Below are 14,551 nucleotides of genomic sequence, written 5' to 3'. Positions count from 1 at the left end.
GATTTCATTTACCTCGGACATGGGATAAAAATGAATATAACTGAGTGACAGGTCGGAGTCACCGGATCAGCACGAGATGATTTTCTACGACCTGAAAATCATCTCCTGCTGAGCCAGTGGCGTGGACCGGTCACTCAAGTTGTTTTTTTATTTATCATATACTTGCACCACACATTCCCATGAATATCTAAAAAATGACGATTATAAGGCAATTCATTTTTTTAACCAAACTTCTCATGACGTGAAGACGTCAAGCATGACTTAATTTTTTCGTTGACGACGCTGTGATGACGTTGCGAAAATCCTCGACGTGAGGAATAAATTTATGACGTCAGAAATAGCAACAATGAGTACGGTGGTGTTATCTTATTAAAGTCAGTCTTTGGTGCACTGTCCTTGATTTTGGTGAAAGTTTAAATGAATTTTTCATGATATTTTTTTGTTTTTTCAATATCTTGTCTCCTGATTAGTGCATAGGGTACATACATGTATATGATGAATTGTATGCCCATTGTCAAAACAGATATGATAAAGCCATTTCTGATGTTCCCGGTATATGCAAAGTGTCAAGTCTGGTGTGAACACTGTTTTTTTTCATTTGTCCCAGAGTCAGCAATGGAATTTAAAGACAAATAACACTCACTTTTTATTCCCCCCTTATCAGCACCAGTTATATGATATAGGGTTCTCTTCATATACTCTGCCGGATCCTCACTGTAAGGAACGTTAATCCTTGGCAACTGCTTGACTGTTTTCGCTCGCTCATTAGCATATTCGACGAGCAATATGTCAAAATTGCGAGGTCGGAATTCCTGATTTTGCGACTGGCGATGTTTTGGACGGATTACTGCGATGATGGAGTCCATGGCCCCTCACCCCATGGAAGTCCTGGAAAAAGAATGATAATGTCAAGTAGCCAGATGGCTGAATGTCAGAGGAGTGTTCCTGTTTCTTTGGGGGAGGCATTTTGGGTTTGGAGAGAGGGGTAATTTATGATGACTTTTACCCCTTCAACTGATTTCACCTCCTGATGACTCTAACCACCAGGAATGCTACTACTAGCCAATCATTGACCTTGTCATTGAAATTTATACCATGGAGTGGACAAACCTTATCTCAGGACTCTTTATAATTATACCCTCTACATGTAGATTCCTTTCACAAGAATTTATCTCCTGGAAGACATCTTCCCCACCCTCACCAGGGGATTCTACCTTCCTGGTTGACATCTCCCCTCCCTGATCTTCACCTTAAGTTACTCCTATCACCAGACTTGATTTACCCCCCCCCCCCCCACCCCTTCTTCAGGTGAACATCAACAGACTCTAGCCCCCTCAACTCCTATCCCCAGATTTTATCTTCCAGTAAAAACTTATCCAACACAATTCTTACATGACTTGCTCATCCCCAGATGAACTAATATACAGTAGAACCTCTCTATTAAAGACACCCACGGGAATGACAAGTGCTGTCCTTAATAGAGGTGTCCTGATGAGAGAGGTCAAATTGAATGGAAACATCATATTTGGAACCAAAACTAGTGTCCTTAATAGAGAGGTGTCCGCTATGGGAGGATCAACTGTAGATACCCTTGTACCAGACTGGGGAAAGAACTGCAGGCCACAACAAACAAGCAGCAAACAAAAGACCATGTGGTCGCATAACACATGTTCTTTTGTTTGTGCCTATAATTAGGTTTGTTTTGGCCAGCAGTAACTTTGTCCGACTGGTGTGTAAATGGATATACCACCAGAGACTGCTGGTGGAAATCTACATGTACATGTAGATATACCCCCCATACCTTTATCCCCCAGCCTCCTATCACCAGACTCTTATTCATAGACGTTTCCCCCTCCACACTTAATTCCCTGGTATACCCCCCCCCCGAACTTTGAACCTTCTGTTTGCAGTTTACAATACAGCCTAAGTAACTCACACTACATTTAGTATTCCACCCTCTTACCCCTATAAGTTAACGACCTACACCATTCAGTAAAAAAAATTTAATTCGTAATTAAAATTGCTTAACCACTAAGCCAACTAGATGTAATACTTGACTTGCCAAACTCAGCTCGACGCCGAACTGCAGCGCCACTCTTGGACAAAGATAGAACAACTCGACATTTTTTTCACCGGTTTTCTCGCTGCGCATGCGTACCAGCGGAAATCAACAAAAGATGACGCTGGTACGCATGTGCAGCAAGAAAACCGGTGAAAAAAATGTCGAGTTGTTCTATCTTTGTCCGCGAGTGGCGCTGCAGTTCGGCGTCGAGCTGAGTTTGGCAAGTCAAGTATTCAATTGTAATGGACATCCCACTCCCAGTCAGGCTGGTGCGTTAGGATCCTGTATCCCTATTTTTACAAAATTGATACAAGACTTCACAAGATCATCAGTATTCTCAAAAATCTAATAAATAAGCAAACAAGGTCTAAGATATAGTTTGCCTGTCTAAATATCATAAGCAGACTAAAAATGAAAGTAAAGTGTACATATTTATACATTGTATACCACTATCACAGACATTCTATACATACATGTAGCACTAGCCACTACTATATACTATGTACAGAACCGCGTACATTTCACATGTATTTCTATAGAACGGATAGCGAGTGGGTGTGGTGGCTTATTTCAAGAAATCTACCCATACGATTGCAGTTTTACATATTCTTACCGGGGTTCCACATATATATCTAACTATTCCACATATTAGCACATTTTATTATCCACTAGAATTAAACTTTGCAGAACTTTTTTCCATAATTTGTCTGCACTATCGGCACTTTGTCCTCCATGTTTACTATATTGCACACTAGCGCCTCTTTCGACAGATCGTTGAACTAAACGAATTTCGTCTGCTGGAACTGTCTTTAGTCTGTCTTTGCTGTGGGTTGTGATTTAGCTCTCCTGTAGTTTGCTGAGCAGAAAGTTAAGAGATAGTCATATTTATTAGTCCTATTTATTATTGTGCTAGTACACAGATAGATCTACTATTTATATAGATTATCAACATTGCAATGTAGCAGCAATTCGGGGTAGCAGTCTTGCTAGCTGTCACAACCGTCGTTGGTCAAATAATTCTGTGGTCTGCCCAAACTCTCTTCAGCTAGTTTTGGTCCTGATTTTGGTTCATTTGGTTATGGGCTTCAGCTCCATGACCATTTAACATCAAGTCCTGGTGCTGCTCAGAGGCCACCAAGTCACAGGAGCACATTCAGGAGACGAAGAATTGGTTTTAACCTCTTGACTACCGCCGACCCCTATAGCAGTCACAATCAAATACACCATGTTTACCGCTGACCGCTTGCTCTGATAGGTCTTTGTGTGTATTGTTTGGTATGATCTGGCTTGGCTCCACTGGTGTCTAGTGACTCGGGCATGTCGCCTGCTACCCACCAACTTCAACTAAGTCATATAGATGGGGCTGCTGTGGCAGCCAAGACAGAGGTTTTGCAAGATGCACTTGGCTGCACAATTATACCAAAAAAGGCCCTGGTATGGAACAGTTCGAACAGCCCGGTAGTCAAGAGGTTAACAATAAATGTACCAGAAGTCATGGTCAGTTTTCAAATAAAGCTGTCTCTCTGCGCCTGGTCCAGATCGACCACTATTTTAGCTGGTCATCCTCAGCAGCGTCCACAACCACTGGTGGATACTGTTTTAGCAGCGACCGTTCTCAGTTGGTTCTTCCATCACCTTGGCCTTAATACAAAAGCAATCATCTGAGAAGTATGAGGGATAAGATGCCACAAATTAACAGAAATTTTTTTTTTCAATTTTTAAAAGATTTTATTGTAAATTTCATTGTGTCAACATAACACTATTTTGTACAAAAATCTCACACTATACATGTATAGTCACAGACTAAAATTTTGGGCAGGGCTCAGAATTCACAACCGACCTTATTCCAAAATCTTATACCTTTTCCAGCCGACTACAGACGTAGCTCACCAAATAACACAAACACCCCTGAGTCACATGGTTACACCCGGTCATGAAATCTAAGCCCCACCTGACTGAAAGATGGTGAGGTCAGAATGTGTGGATGTTCTGTTATATTAGTTCACTGTTAAAGGCCTACTTCGTCTGCAAAAATTTCCAATTGCCTAATTCCGCATTGCCGTTGTGTGGACAAATATACAAATACTATAAATATCAAGTTTCAGCAAGTTCGTATGCATAATAACTGCACTGTACCATTGTGTATAACAGGGTCAGGTTGTTCAAAGGGAGCCAGAAAAACAATCTTCATGGCGGAATGTTTTTTTCAATTTTGTCATTGTAAACATCCCTATCTTTTTTTTTGATCTATAAGTCAATCATGAGAGGGTCTCTTATATGATGAACAGTCGCATTGACACTACCAATCAAACATAACATAGACAATTCTAAACTCATCTACTCTTCATATTACACATCTTAAGACCTCAAAAACTATTAACTGAAAGGCTAAAAACTACGGCACCCAATATTGTCAATTTTACATGAATCCCAAGTTGGTTTGACAGAAAGGTATTGAATAGAAAGAAGAAAAATCACAAATTGCCGAAATTTGGTCTCCCAGGTGTCATTGCATAGGGGAACATATGTGCCAAGTTTCAAGTTGACAGCTCCAGCAGTTACAAAACGTGCCTTGCTAACGGACGAGGACGACGGGTGCTGTGCCATAAGATAAGTTCACCTCCATAAATAGGATTAGATATTTTTGATTTTTCAAAACTCCCAAAGTATCAAAGTAATGTTTACCAAATTTCTGCCGTGTTGACCCCACTTACGTTTCAAGTAAGTTGCAGGTCAATTGTCTATGCTGTCACCTACATTTTGCAACACTACTGCACCTGACCAGGTTTGATAGATGGACATACAACTTTTCTCAAAGAGATACGAGATTGCATGCGCATGGTATTTACAAATTTGCTGTGACGTCATCAGATATCCATCTATTGGTGTCCATTGGTCACCAATCAAACTCTCAGGCCACAGTAATAATTCAGTTACAGAAACCCTTCATCAACATTGCTCGTTATCAACCAAAAAACTTGTAGATGCACATCCAGAGAAACAAGGAGTCTGGCAACACAAATAAATATTATAGACAAATTACATGTAATGGAAAGCAAATAAGTGGAAAGTTACAGCAAATACTGCACAAAAATCTCTTCTGGATGGACAAAGGACAATAACTTTGCTCCTAAAATGCTAATAACACAAACAGGCTCTCAATTTATTCATCACTTCCTTGGCATCAGAATGCATAAAATTATTGACCATAACGCTAATTAGACAAGACCAGGTAATCAAGAAAAGTTAATTAATTTGTAAACATCATTATAGGATTATAAGATGGGCTAATGAGGAACCTGCAGAGCTAAAAATCCAGATGGTAGCACCAGTACTAAAAAGTGTATTTTCCATTAAGTTTTGTTGATTTTCTCCCTAAAACTCATCAAAATAGAATTAAGGACCAATAAAACAACATTTTTGGTGCTATTTCCCCATGTAGAGTAATTAAGGGATGAAATATTCAATATTCATTAACCCGGGAAATGGCTTTCTCATCACAAACATGGTCCACTTGCCTGCAGGGCCCTCTATTGGCAGGTTTTGTTGTGCAGGTTCCTCATTGAAAAACAAGAAACTATGTTAAGTAGGAAGAACAAAATGCAACAAAAACAAATAAACAAGTTTGAATCCAAAACGTCCATTGAAAAATGGCAAAAAACATGCATAACTGATTTGATAAAGCAAGTATTTTTCCTCCGCGACAACACCACTGATTTACAGTAATTAACAATTCTTTAATAGAGGTAAGTTCCTGGTAGTCATAACCAACACCACCGCCACTAAACTTCCCATATTGAACAAAATGTGAACCATCATTTATGATACCTCATTTATAAAGCAACTGTGACAAATATTTAAAGGGGGACAATCATCAGGAGCTGGGCGACCAACAGGTGATCTACAGTACTATACAGTAGAATCTCCCTTAGCAGACACCTCTCTATAAGGACAACCTCTCTATCAAGGTCACTAGTTTCGGTCCCAAATTGGTTGTTTCCATTTTATTGACCTCTTTAATCAGGACACCTCTCTATTAAGGATAGCACTTGTCAGTACCGAGGGTGTCCTTAATAGAGAGGTTCTACTGTAGATATGTTCAGTCACTGGGTCTGGTTGATTCTATAGTTAAAATATTTCACATGAGAAATATTGTGATTCGTGCCGATGTACTGAGAGATAATAGAGGCACCTATCGGCAACTTCATGAACCTTAATGCGACCCAGCCAGCTACTTCGTAGTCTCCCTTTACCAAAGATTTGTCACCAAAACCTGAAGACATTGAAATCTACATATAATCTTCGGCGTCACCTCCTATTATGATGGCCGCAATAATATATTCTGTTGCCGTGTATGACCTAGATGTCATTTGATTACAAGGGTAGCATGCAAGTATTTTTCGAATCAGACCCAATCACAATTGATAGGTAACAGAAACAGGTAGAAGAGTGTGTTGTGTCATATCGAGAAATGTGCACCACCAATGTTCCATTCTGAAGCTGTGCTGATAGAGGGTTTAGATAAAATTGGGAATTTCCAGCTGAAAAAATGACCGTTTGTAGGGCAGCACTGGTTAAGGGTGCTGCTATGTCTCACGCCAGAAGTGGTTCATGCAGGATCCAAGTGTCCCTTTTAACAAGTTAAGCAAAAGTGCCAGTTTTAATCAGATAAGGAGCCCTTTGTCAACAAATTTCAAGCCATACCGATTATTCAAGAAAGAGTTTTCAATTCTTCAAGTATACTGTAAACCAGGTTATGTTTGCAAAACCAAATGTTTACGAATTTGACTTCATCTTGAATATGTTGACAAAATTTCATGTTTCTGCATTAGAGCTGAGGTTTAGTGTCTCAAAATCATGAGAAATGAACATTGCAAACATAACCCCGGTTTACAGAAAGTGTTTCCAACTGTGTGTTAAAAAGTGTGGCATCAAAAATGAGTGATCCAAGATGTGTACTTCAACCTCCTCCAGGCGGGGCCACACCAGGCAGGAATCACTTCAATAATTCACCTAAAGTCTTCACTACATCAATAACCCTGCAAGCCATTGTACACTTTTTGTTTTGATTCCTGTTTTAGAATCTTCCTTAGATCTGAAATGAGAAGGATATGAAGAGGTCAACATCAACATTGAGATTGTAAGCTTTCGGGTCCTTATATAATAATCTACCACGTCACAAAGCTGGGTTTAAACATCCAGTTCATGATGTCACTTGTAGCATGTCACTTTAAACAAACAAGAAAAATTCAAAGAGTGACCTACATTCACGATGTCAGTTCTCTCTCTCAGGTCATGTCATCAGTGTCTTCCCCGACAGCTTTGAATTCATGTCTCGTTCAACAAACAGCAAAATACTGTAAACTGCTGAATTTCGTGGACGTTTAGTTTCAAAGATGCTGCAAATAGCCTCTATTCAAGAAAGTAACAATCGCCAAAAAATATTTTTGATTTGAAAAAAACAACAGATTTTCGTAATCAAATCCGCAAAAATAAGAACAGCGAAAATTTAAACTTTTTAAGAAATTTTTGTGAAACGCAAAATGAGAGGTAAATTAAAATTAACAGCAGTTTACAGTAGCTCACTCCAATCTGGATTGAAACTCTATTGTACAGGGGACGATGTCAAGATTGTGGGCCTCGTCAAGGATTGCACAGGGGATGATGTCAAGATTGTGGGCCTCGTCAAGGATTGTACAGGGGATGATGTCAATATTGTGGGCCTCGTCAAGGATTGCACAGGGTATGATGTCAATATTGTGGGCCTCGTCAAGGATTGCATAGGGGACGATGTCAAGATTGTGGGCCTCGTCAAGGATTGCACAGGGGATGATGTCAATATTGTGGGCCTCGTCAAGGATTGCACAGGGGATGATGTCAAGATTGTGGGCCTCGTCAAGGATTGCACAGGGGATGATGTCAATATTGTGGGCCTCGTCAAGGATTGCACAGGGGACGATGTCAAGATTGTGGGCCTCGTCAAGGATTGCACAGGGGATGATGTCAATATTGTGGGCCTCGTCAAGGATTGCACAGGGGATGATGTCAAGATTGTGGGCCTCGTCAAGGATTGCACAGGGGACGATGTCAAGATTGTGGGCCTCGTCAAGGATTGCACAGGGGATGATGTCAAGATTGTGGGCCTCGTCAAGGATTGCACAGGGGACGATGTCAAGATTGTGGGCCTCGTCAAGGATTGCACAGGGGATGATGTCAAGATTGTGGGCCTCGTCAAGGATTGCACAGGGGATGATGTCAATATTGTGGGCCTCGTCAAGGATTGCACAGGGGACGATGTCAAGATTGTGGGCCTCGTCAAGGATTGCACAGGGGATGATGTCAATATTGTGGGCCTCGTCAAGGATTGCACAGGGGATGATGTCAAGATTGTGGGCCTCGTAAAGAATTGCCCTTCTTTCCTTACCTTCTTTCTCTTCTTTTGATAATTCTCCTTTTGGGAAATCAACGTCTATCGTTATATACAGCATCCCTTTCACATTATTATTTTCATAGTTTGGCATACCCTCGTGTTTTTTACGAATTATTGCACCGGGCCATGTTATTTTTTGTCTCTCTACTTTGACCTAGAAAAAACAACATGAACAAACACATTTAGCAGGAGATTTCATGCCACCATACACTCTAAATATCTTTTAACCCTTTGCCTACGTAACGCGTACCCGTACGCAATAATTTGCTATCCCAGGACACATCACACGTACTGGGTACGCCAAAAAAAATAGCGTTTTAAGTGAATGTATAGTTCTGCAATCTGCTACAACTTTTGTGACTACTCTAATGATTTGTGCTACCAGTACAAACATTCCGCGGCCATTAGAACTACACAATGGTGAGAACTCACGGCATGTTCTCACAGGTAAATACAATTATGGAAAAAGTGCTCTCGTGTCCCAGGTGGGTAGTGGCTCAGTAGGCAAAGGGTTAATGGAAGCCCACAACCACTGCTCATTTGGGGACTTTGAAGCAACACCATGATTGGCAGAAGGTGGAAAAAAAACCCTGATTTTGAATCTGGATACACTTGCACATTGATAAGTAACCAAGGTAAACAGACTGTAACCAAGGTAAACAGACTGCAACCAAGGTAAACAGACTGTAACCAAGGTAAACTTATTCATGCACATGCGTAATTGGATACAAAATCCGAACGTTTTGTTCGAACTTCTGCCAACTGTGGCACTTATTCGAAGTCCTTGAAGAAGTAGATCCATTTTTGATGGAAGGGTATTCAAGTTGCCCGGGCCAGGAAACCCTTCAGATTTACCAGGACACGAATTTGTACCACCAATAAAACAGTTCTAAAATGCAACAGTTTCAATGTTGAGATTAAGGATGGCCCACCGACCCTGAAGTAGATAGATAGATAGATAGATAGATAGATAGATAGATAGATAGATAGATAGATAGACAGATAGATCCTGGAGAGAGTAGACTTACCGCATGGCCATCTAAATGTTTTATTTCTACTTCAAATCCAGTTAAAGCATCAGTTAACGATATGGAGATATTTGTGTACAGATCATCGCCACGTCTCTCAAATTTTGAGTGCCTGCAAGAGAGGAGGGTGTAATTATTTCATTGATTAAACTTGCCAGGTGACATTCTGATTTCTTAGCATACTGATCTGCAGGGCAGGGAAGAATAAGAAAGTCTCTTTTTGCTCAGTTTAGAGGCAAGTATCCACATACCGACGGGTATCGGAAGGACAATTTACAAAATGACAACTACACACTATACAACATCCCAATTCAGAATAATAAGGCCGGACTTTCAATTGATCGACTCATCACAACCAGCTAGTCAGTCGATTTATAGACAGTCTGGCCCAGAGGCAAAAACACAAAATACACCTTACTATTCTGAATTCAGACAAATAAGAGTGTGAACTATCCCTCTGAGGAAGTGTGATTTGTTTCATAATATGATTAGATGCACTGCACTATCTTGGATCTCATCGGTAAAGATTTTCTCCAACAAGTGAGATTACAGGGTCAAATTTTAAAAATATCACGTATTACACTTACTTCAGCTGTCTAATTTTGAATCTCAAATCCCCAGGTTCTCCATCAATGTGGGGCTCCCCCTCTGCCACGAAGGGATACTCTTGGCCATCCCTCATCCCAGGCTCGATCTCGATCTCAAGAAGCTTTTCCTCCGGTACCATCCTGGGAACGAAAAATCATCAGATCTTGAAATTCAAACTTACCAAACATAATACAGAGGGGACAAAGGCTATTCAGCATCAAGACTTGTGATCCAAAAACAGTAGAACACTTTGCTATTAAGGACACCACTGACAAATGCTGTCCTTAATTGAGAGGTGTCCTGATTAAAGAGGTTGAATTTAATGGAACATTTTGGATCCAATGCGATGTTCTTGATAGAGAGGTTTACTTTAAAACAGAAAGATATCAAATTTCGGAGGTTCAACTGGTAACATGGGTAACTTAACTGATATGGACACATCACTTATGACCGAATACATGTAGTCAGGACAGAACTTGCTGATAGTGAAATGGGAGAGGTAAACATCTGTAATTTGATCAACTAGAGTCTTTGGACCAAACTACAATGGAGCCTCCCTTAGAGGACACCTCTCTAATAGTAATAAGGACAGCTTCTCTATTAAGGACACTAGTTGTGGTCCCAAATTGGTTGTTTCCATTCAATTTGACTTCTATATTCAGGACACCTCTCAAATAAGGACAGAACTTGTCAGTCAGCGGGTGTCCTTAGTAGAGAGGTTCTACTGTACTTAAATGGTAGATTTCAAGGTTTTTATAAAATTCATAAAAAATAACCTCTCATAAAAGAAGTGTTTTTTCTCAACTAATTGTTTTGAAAAGTTAAGATCATGCTGGTACCATCAACATGTACATGGTGAGAATGGTATCGTTTTTAAGCGATGCAAATATCTCTTCTTTCCAGACCGACTATAATTCCTAAGGTTACAGTTGTGTTTTACCTGACGTTAGGACCAGAACTATAATTCCTAAGGTTACAGTTGTGTTTTACCTGATGTTAGGACCAGAACTATAATTCCTAAGGTTACAGTTGTGTTTTACCTGATGTTAGGACCAGAACTATAATTCCTAAGGTTACAGTTGTGTTTTACCAGACGTTAGGACCTGAACAATAATTTCTAAGGTTACAGTTGTGTTTTACCTGACGTTAGGACCTGAACAATAATTTCTAAGGTTACAGTTGTGTTTTACCTGACGTTAGGACCTGAACAATAATTTCTAAGGTTACAGTTGTGTTTTACCTGACGTTAGGACCTGAACAATAATTTCTAAGGTTACAGTTGTGTTTTACCTGACGTTAGGACCAGAACTATAATTCCTAAGGTTACAGTTGTGTTTTACCTGACGTTAGGACATTCATCACAGACTTGTTGCTGGCTCATCTGGAATCTTCCTGGGCCAAGTTGATGCGTGACCATCTCTTGGCGACAGTTGCATTTTCTTGTGCCTGGCGCTGGTTTGGCAACGGGTTTGTATCTAACCACCTATAACCAAGAAGGTTTGTTTTTTAATGTGCAGTTCACTCAAGACTTCATCTCTTGCCAATATGAAATATTTTCACAATAAAAGACAACAAAACATGACCATTGCAGGCCTCGAAAATTCGCTTTTAAAAGGGCACAGCAATTTTTGGCTGTAAAGAGGGCATTTTTGATAGTTTTCTGAAAAAGGGCACATTTTGAATGGGAATTAATGAAAACAAAGTTTCAAATATTGAGTTGAGAGCTGAGCAACACCAAGGACATTATTAGCTCTATAAACGATATTGGGTGATTGTAATGTAAGTAGGAGGAAACCGGAGACCCCAACAGGGGAGGGAATCAGAGGCAAATGCCTTCGGTGACTCCGATAAATTCGATCCCTGCTATTGGCTTTGAAAGCTCTCCATAACACGTTCTAATGGTACCATTATGATCTAATGGTACCATTATGTCTTTATCACATTATTCTCAAAAATAACCTAACACTCCTTGATATTTTCTCAGGAGTACATGATGTCCTTATCGTTCAAGATCAATTTACCAGCTCAGAAAATCGTCAATAAATGACCTGTAGCAGAAAAAGAACAACACATGTACAAACCTCGACAAAATTTCCAGTAAAAAGTTCTTCTAATGTAACATCCAAATCAACTAAAACGTCACCACCTTTTGGCGTCTCTCGCTGCTGTTCTCTCATTCCTCCACCAAAGAACGAGAAGTCTCCGAAGAAACTGAAAGTCAAAATAAAAAAATGGACATCGATTCATGTTTTCATGCTTTTGCACCCAAAACCATTCAAAACCCCCTCCTCCTGTAGACAGGGCTGCAGGTGAACTGTTAATGGTACCCTTTGCATAGGCCAAGAATAAAAGCTAATCGCTCATTCAAACATGACAAAGTTATCACTGAGTTGTACAGTACTTCATTTTTGCAAAATGGAAAGTTCTAAAGGTCAAGGTTGACACAACTGTAGGTTGTCTAATTCAACATTAATATATTTCAAAAAAGTTTAATGGCCAAAAAAACACTCTTCAATCAATGAATGGCTTGACTACAGTCAGTTTCACCAGCTTTTATGCTAGAATTTATAACTCTGCTAGAATTCTTATATGTATTGCCATTTGACACATTTGACAGTAATTTAAGGACACACTCTGTTAAAGGGGGACTATAGGCAGGAGCAGAGGGGCTAAATTGGCCATCTTCAGGTGACTAATATACACAGTAAGCACCCTGGGTCATGTCAGATTCAGCACTAAAGATATATTCCTCATACAAGCCTGAATCATTTCGACGTACTGTGAGATGTAAGAGACCCCTATTGGCGACTTTGTGTAACTTTATCGTGCCTACCTAGCTGCTGCCTATATTGTCCCTTCAAGTAGAAAAGACGCATCCCTGCTGATGAACAAAATGCCAAAGAAATGAATGAACAAGCAACCAAGAATACCTTGAGAAAGGATCTCCAGAAGAATCCCCTTGCTTCAGACCCTCTTCACCATGTCTGTCATAGGTTTTTCTTTTTTCGTCATTGGATAACACCTAGAAAATGGAAAATGTTATTTCATGATGATGCCCTTCTATTCTAAATGTACATGTATAGTGGAACCTCTGTTAGCGGACACCTCTTTTTTAAGGACACTAGTTTTTGGTCCAAAATTGGTTGTTTCCATTCAATTTGACCTCCCTAATCAGGACACCTCTCTATTAAGGACAGCACTTGTCAATCCTGAGGGTGTCCTTGATAGAGAGGTTCTACTGTAGTTTCTAGTTTATTATTAGCGATCTTATTGTTAAACCCCAGGCCCAGGTGCTGAACAACTGAAAAGTCTGCAATAGCCCCCAGGGAAACCACTCTATGTAACAAATGGTCGTCCTTGGCAACCAGACAACACAATATTGCTACTATAACATTCTTAGAGCTTTTCATCAACAATGCACCGACAGTTTGGGAGATTTAGTAGTTTTAGTACAATTTTAGCTTTATAATAACATTATAGAAAGGTACCAATGGAGAATGCTTTCCTTTTTAATTCTGACTATACTTACTTCATATGCTGCACCAAGATCTTTAAATCTATCCTCCGCCTCGGGATCATCTCGATTTTTATCGGGATGATTTTCTTTTGCTAATTTCCTGTATGCCTTTTTGATCTGGTTTGTTGTCGCAGATTTTGAAACACCAAGAATCTTGTAAAAGTCTCGGCTGGAAATATATATTTTGAATTAGGTTGTGCCGATCACAACTTCTGTGAACAAGGACATCATTCACTGGATTAAGAACCAGTCAGTGACGGTATTTGAAAGTACATGTACCAGTCACTGGAGGCCATAACTTCGCACCAGGCAGAACGCCAGAAGAAGCCATGGTGAACCATGACAAACCAGGAGCTAACAAAAGACCACGCTGTCACTTCGGAACATTGGTCCCGGATATGACGATGGTTCTGGATATTGTGATAACCAGGACCAAACGGTTTCGAAGTGTTGTATCGCAGGTAAGCATAGGCCTATCTACGTGTGAGTTGCAATGTTTGTTAGAGAACATGTCACATGTGCAAAATAAAGTCCAAAAGTCCTTTTTTGTGGATGCTAACTCTAACTGGGCCTCTGCTGCAGTCCGTTGTGCAAGTCCGGAAAATGAGGTAGCTTGACCAATTGCCAAAGAAATAAATGCTTTTTCAATTTTTTGCAACACCCTATACTTTCTCTACATTGTTGTACGTGAATTGGCAGTACATCATTTGTGCCGAAACTTTTGAACACTTGAAACCATTTATTTCTATGAAAATCGGGAGGAATCGACCAAAATACACTTTCAGTACAGGTGCACATATAACAACATTTGAGCAAGCCAAATCGATTGTCATACCCTCCCAAAACTTGTACGAAAACAAGCAAAATGTTGACGAAAATAAAAATCCAGGAAATTTGGGAAGCCATTTTGGTTTCTTGCCACGCCG

At 40.0% G+C, this 14,551-nt stretch overlaps 2 protein-coding genes across 5 annotated transcripts in view; both read right to left on the bottom strand.

The window, feature by feature from the left end:
* LOC135499516 (krev interaction trapped protein 1-like) overlaps window positions 1-2,809 on the bottom strand; it is a 30,695-nt gene extending 27,886 nt beyond the window's left edge. For all 4 annotated transcript variants that reach the window (XM_064790314.1, XM_064790316.1, XM_064790315.1 and 1 more), the window contains exons 1-2: window positions 2,676-2,809; window positions 644-888 (exon numbers count right to left, since the gene is read on the bottom strand). In XM_064790314.1, coding sequence (XP_064646384.1) covers window positions 644-866 — 223 coding nt within the window. In that variant the 5' untranslated portion in view covers window positions 867-888; window positions 2,676-2,809. The remainder of the gene's footprint in view (window positions 1-643; window positions 889-2,675) is intronic.
* A 982-nt stretch (window positions 2,810-3,791) lies between these two features.
* On the bottom strand, window positions 3,792-14,541 carry LOC135499723 (dnaJ homolog subfamily B member 11-like). Its single transcript, XM_064790663.1, has 9 exons — window positions 14,461-14,541; window positions 13,638-13,794; window positions 13,039-13,130; window positions 12,190-12,319; window positions 11,449-11,591; window positions 10,108-10,248; window positions 9,521-9,632; window positions 8,487-8,646; window positions 3,792-7,157 (listed from the first exon to the last, which is right to left on the bottom strand). Exons 1-9 carry the CDS (start codon window positions 14,529-14,531, stop codon window positions 7,093-7,095), a joined length of 1,071 nt encoding a protein of 356 aa, XP_064646733.1. The 5' UTR covers window positions 14,532-14,541; the 3' UTR covers window positions 3,792-7,092.
* Window positions 14,542-14,551: the final 10 nt, after the last annotated feature.

The sequence above is a fragment of the Lineus longissimus genome, chromosome 15 (genome assembly GCF_910592395.1).
Source record: "Lineus longissimus chromosome 15, tnLinLong1.2, whole genome shotgun sequence".
NCBI classification, from domain to species: Eukaryota; Metazoa; Nemertea; class Pilidiophora; order Heteronemertea; family Lineidae; genus Lineus; species Lineus longissimus.
This window is presented reverse-complemented; position numbering and strand designations above follow the sequence as displayed.

Coding starts and splice junctions, on each gene's coding strand:
- LOC135499723 (XM_064790663.1), bottom strand. CDS start 14,531: ATGGCTTCCCAAATTTCCTGGATTTTTATTTTCGTCAACATTTTGCTT. Junction 10,249..11,448: donor GATGAATGTCCTAACGTCAG/GTAAAACACAAC, acceptor TTTCGTTCCCAG/GATGGTACCGGAGGAAAAGC. Junction 8,647..9,520: donor AACATTTAGATGGCCATGCG/GTAAGTCTACTC, acceptor TGTTTTTTCTAG/GTCAAAGTAGAGAGACAAAA.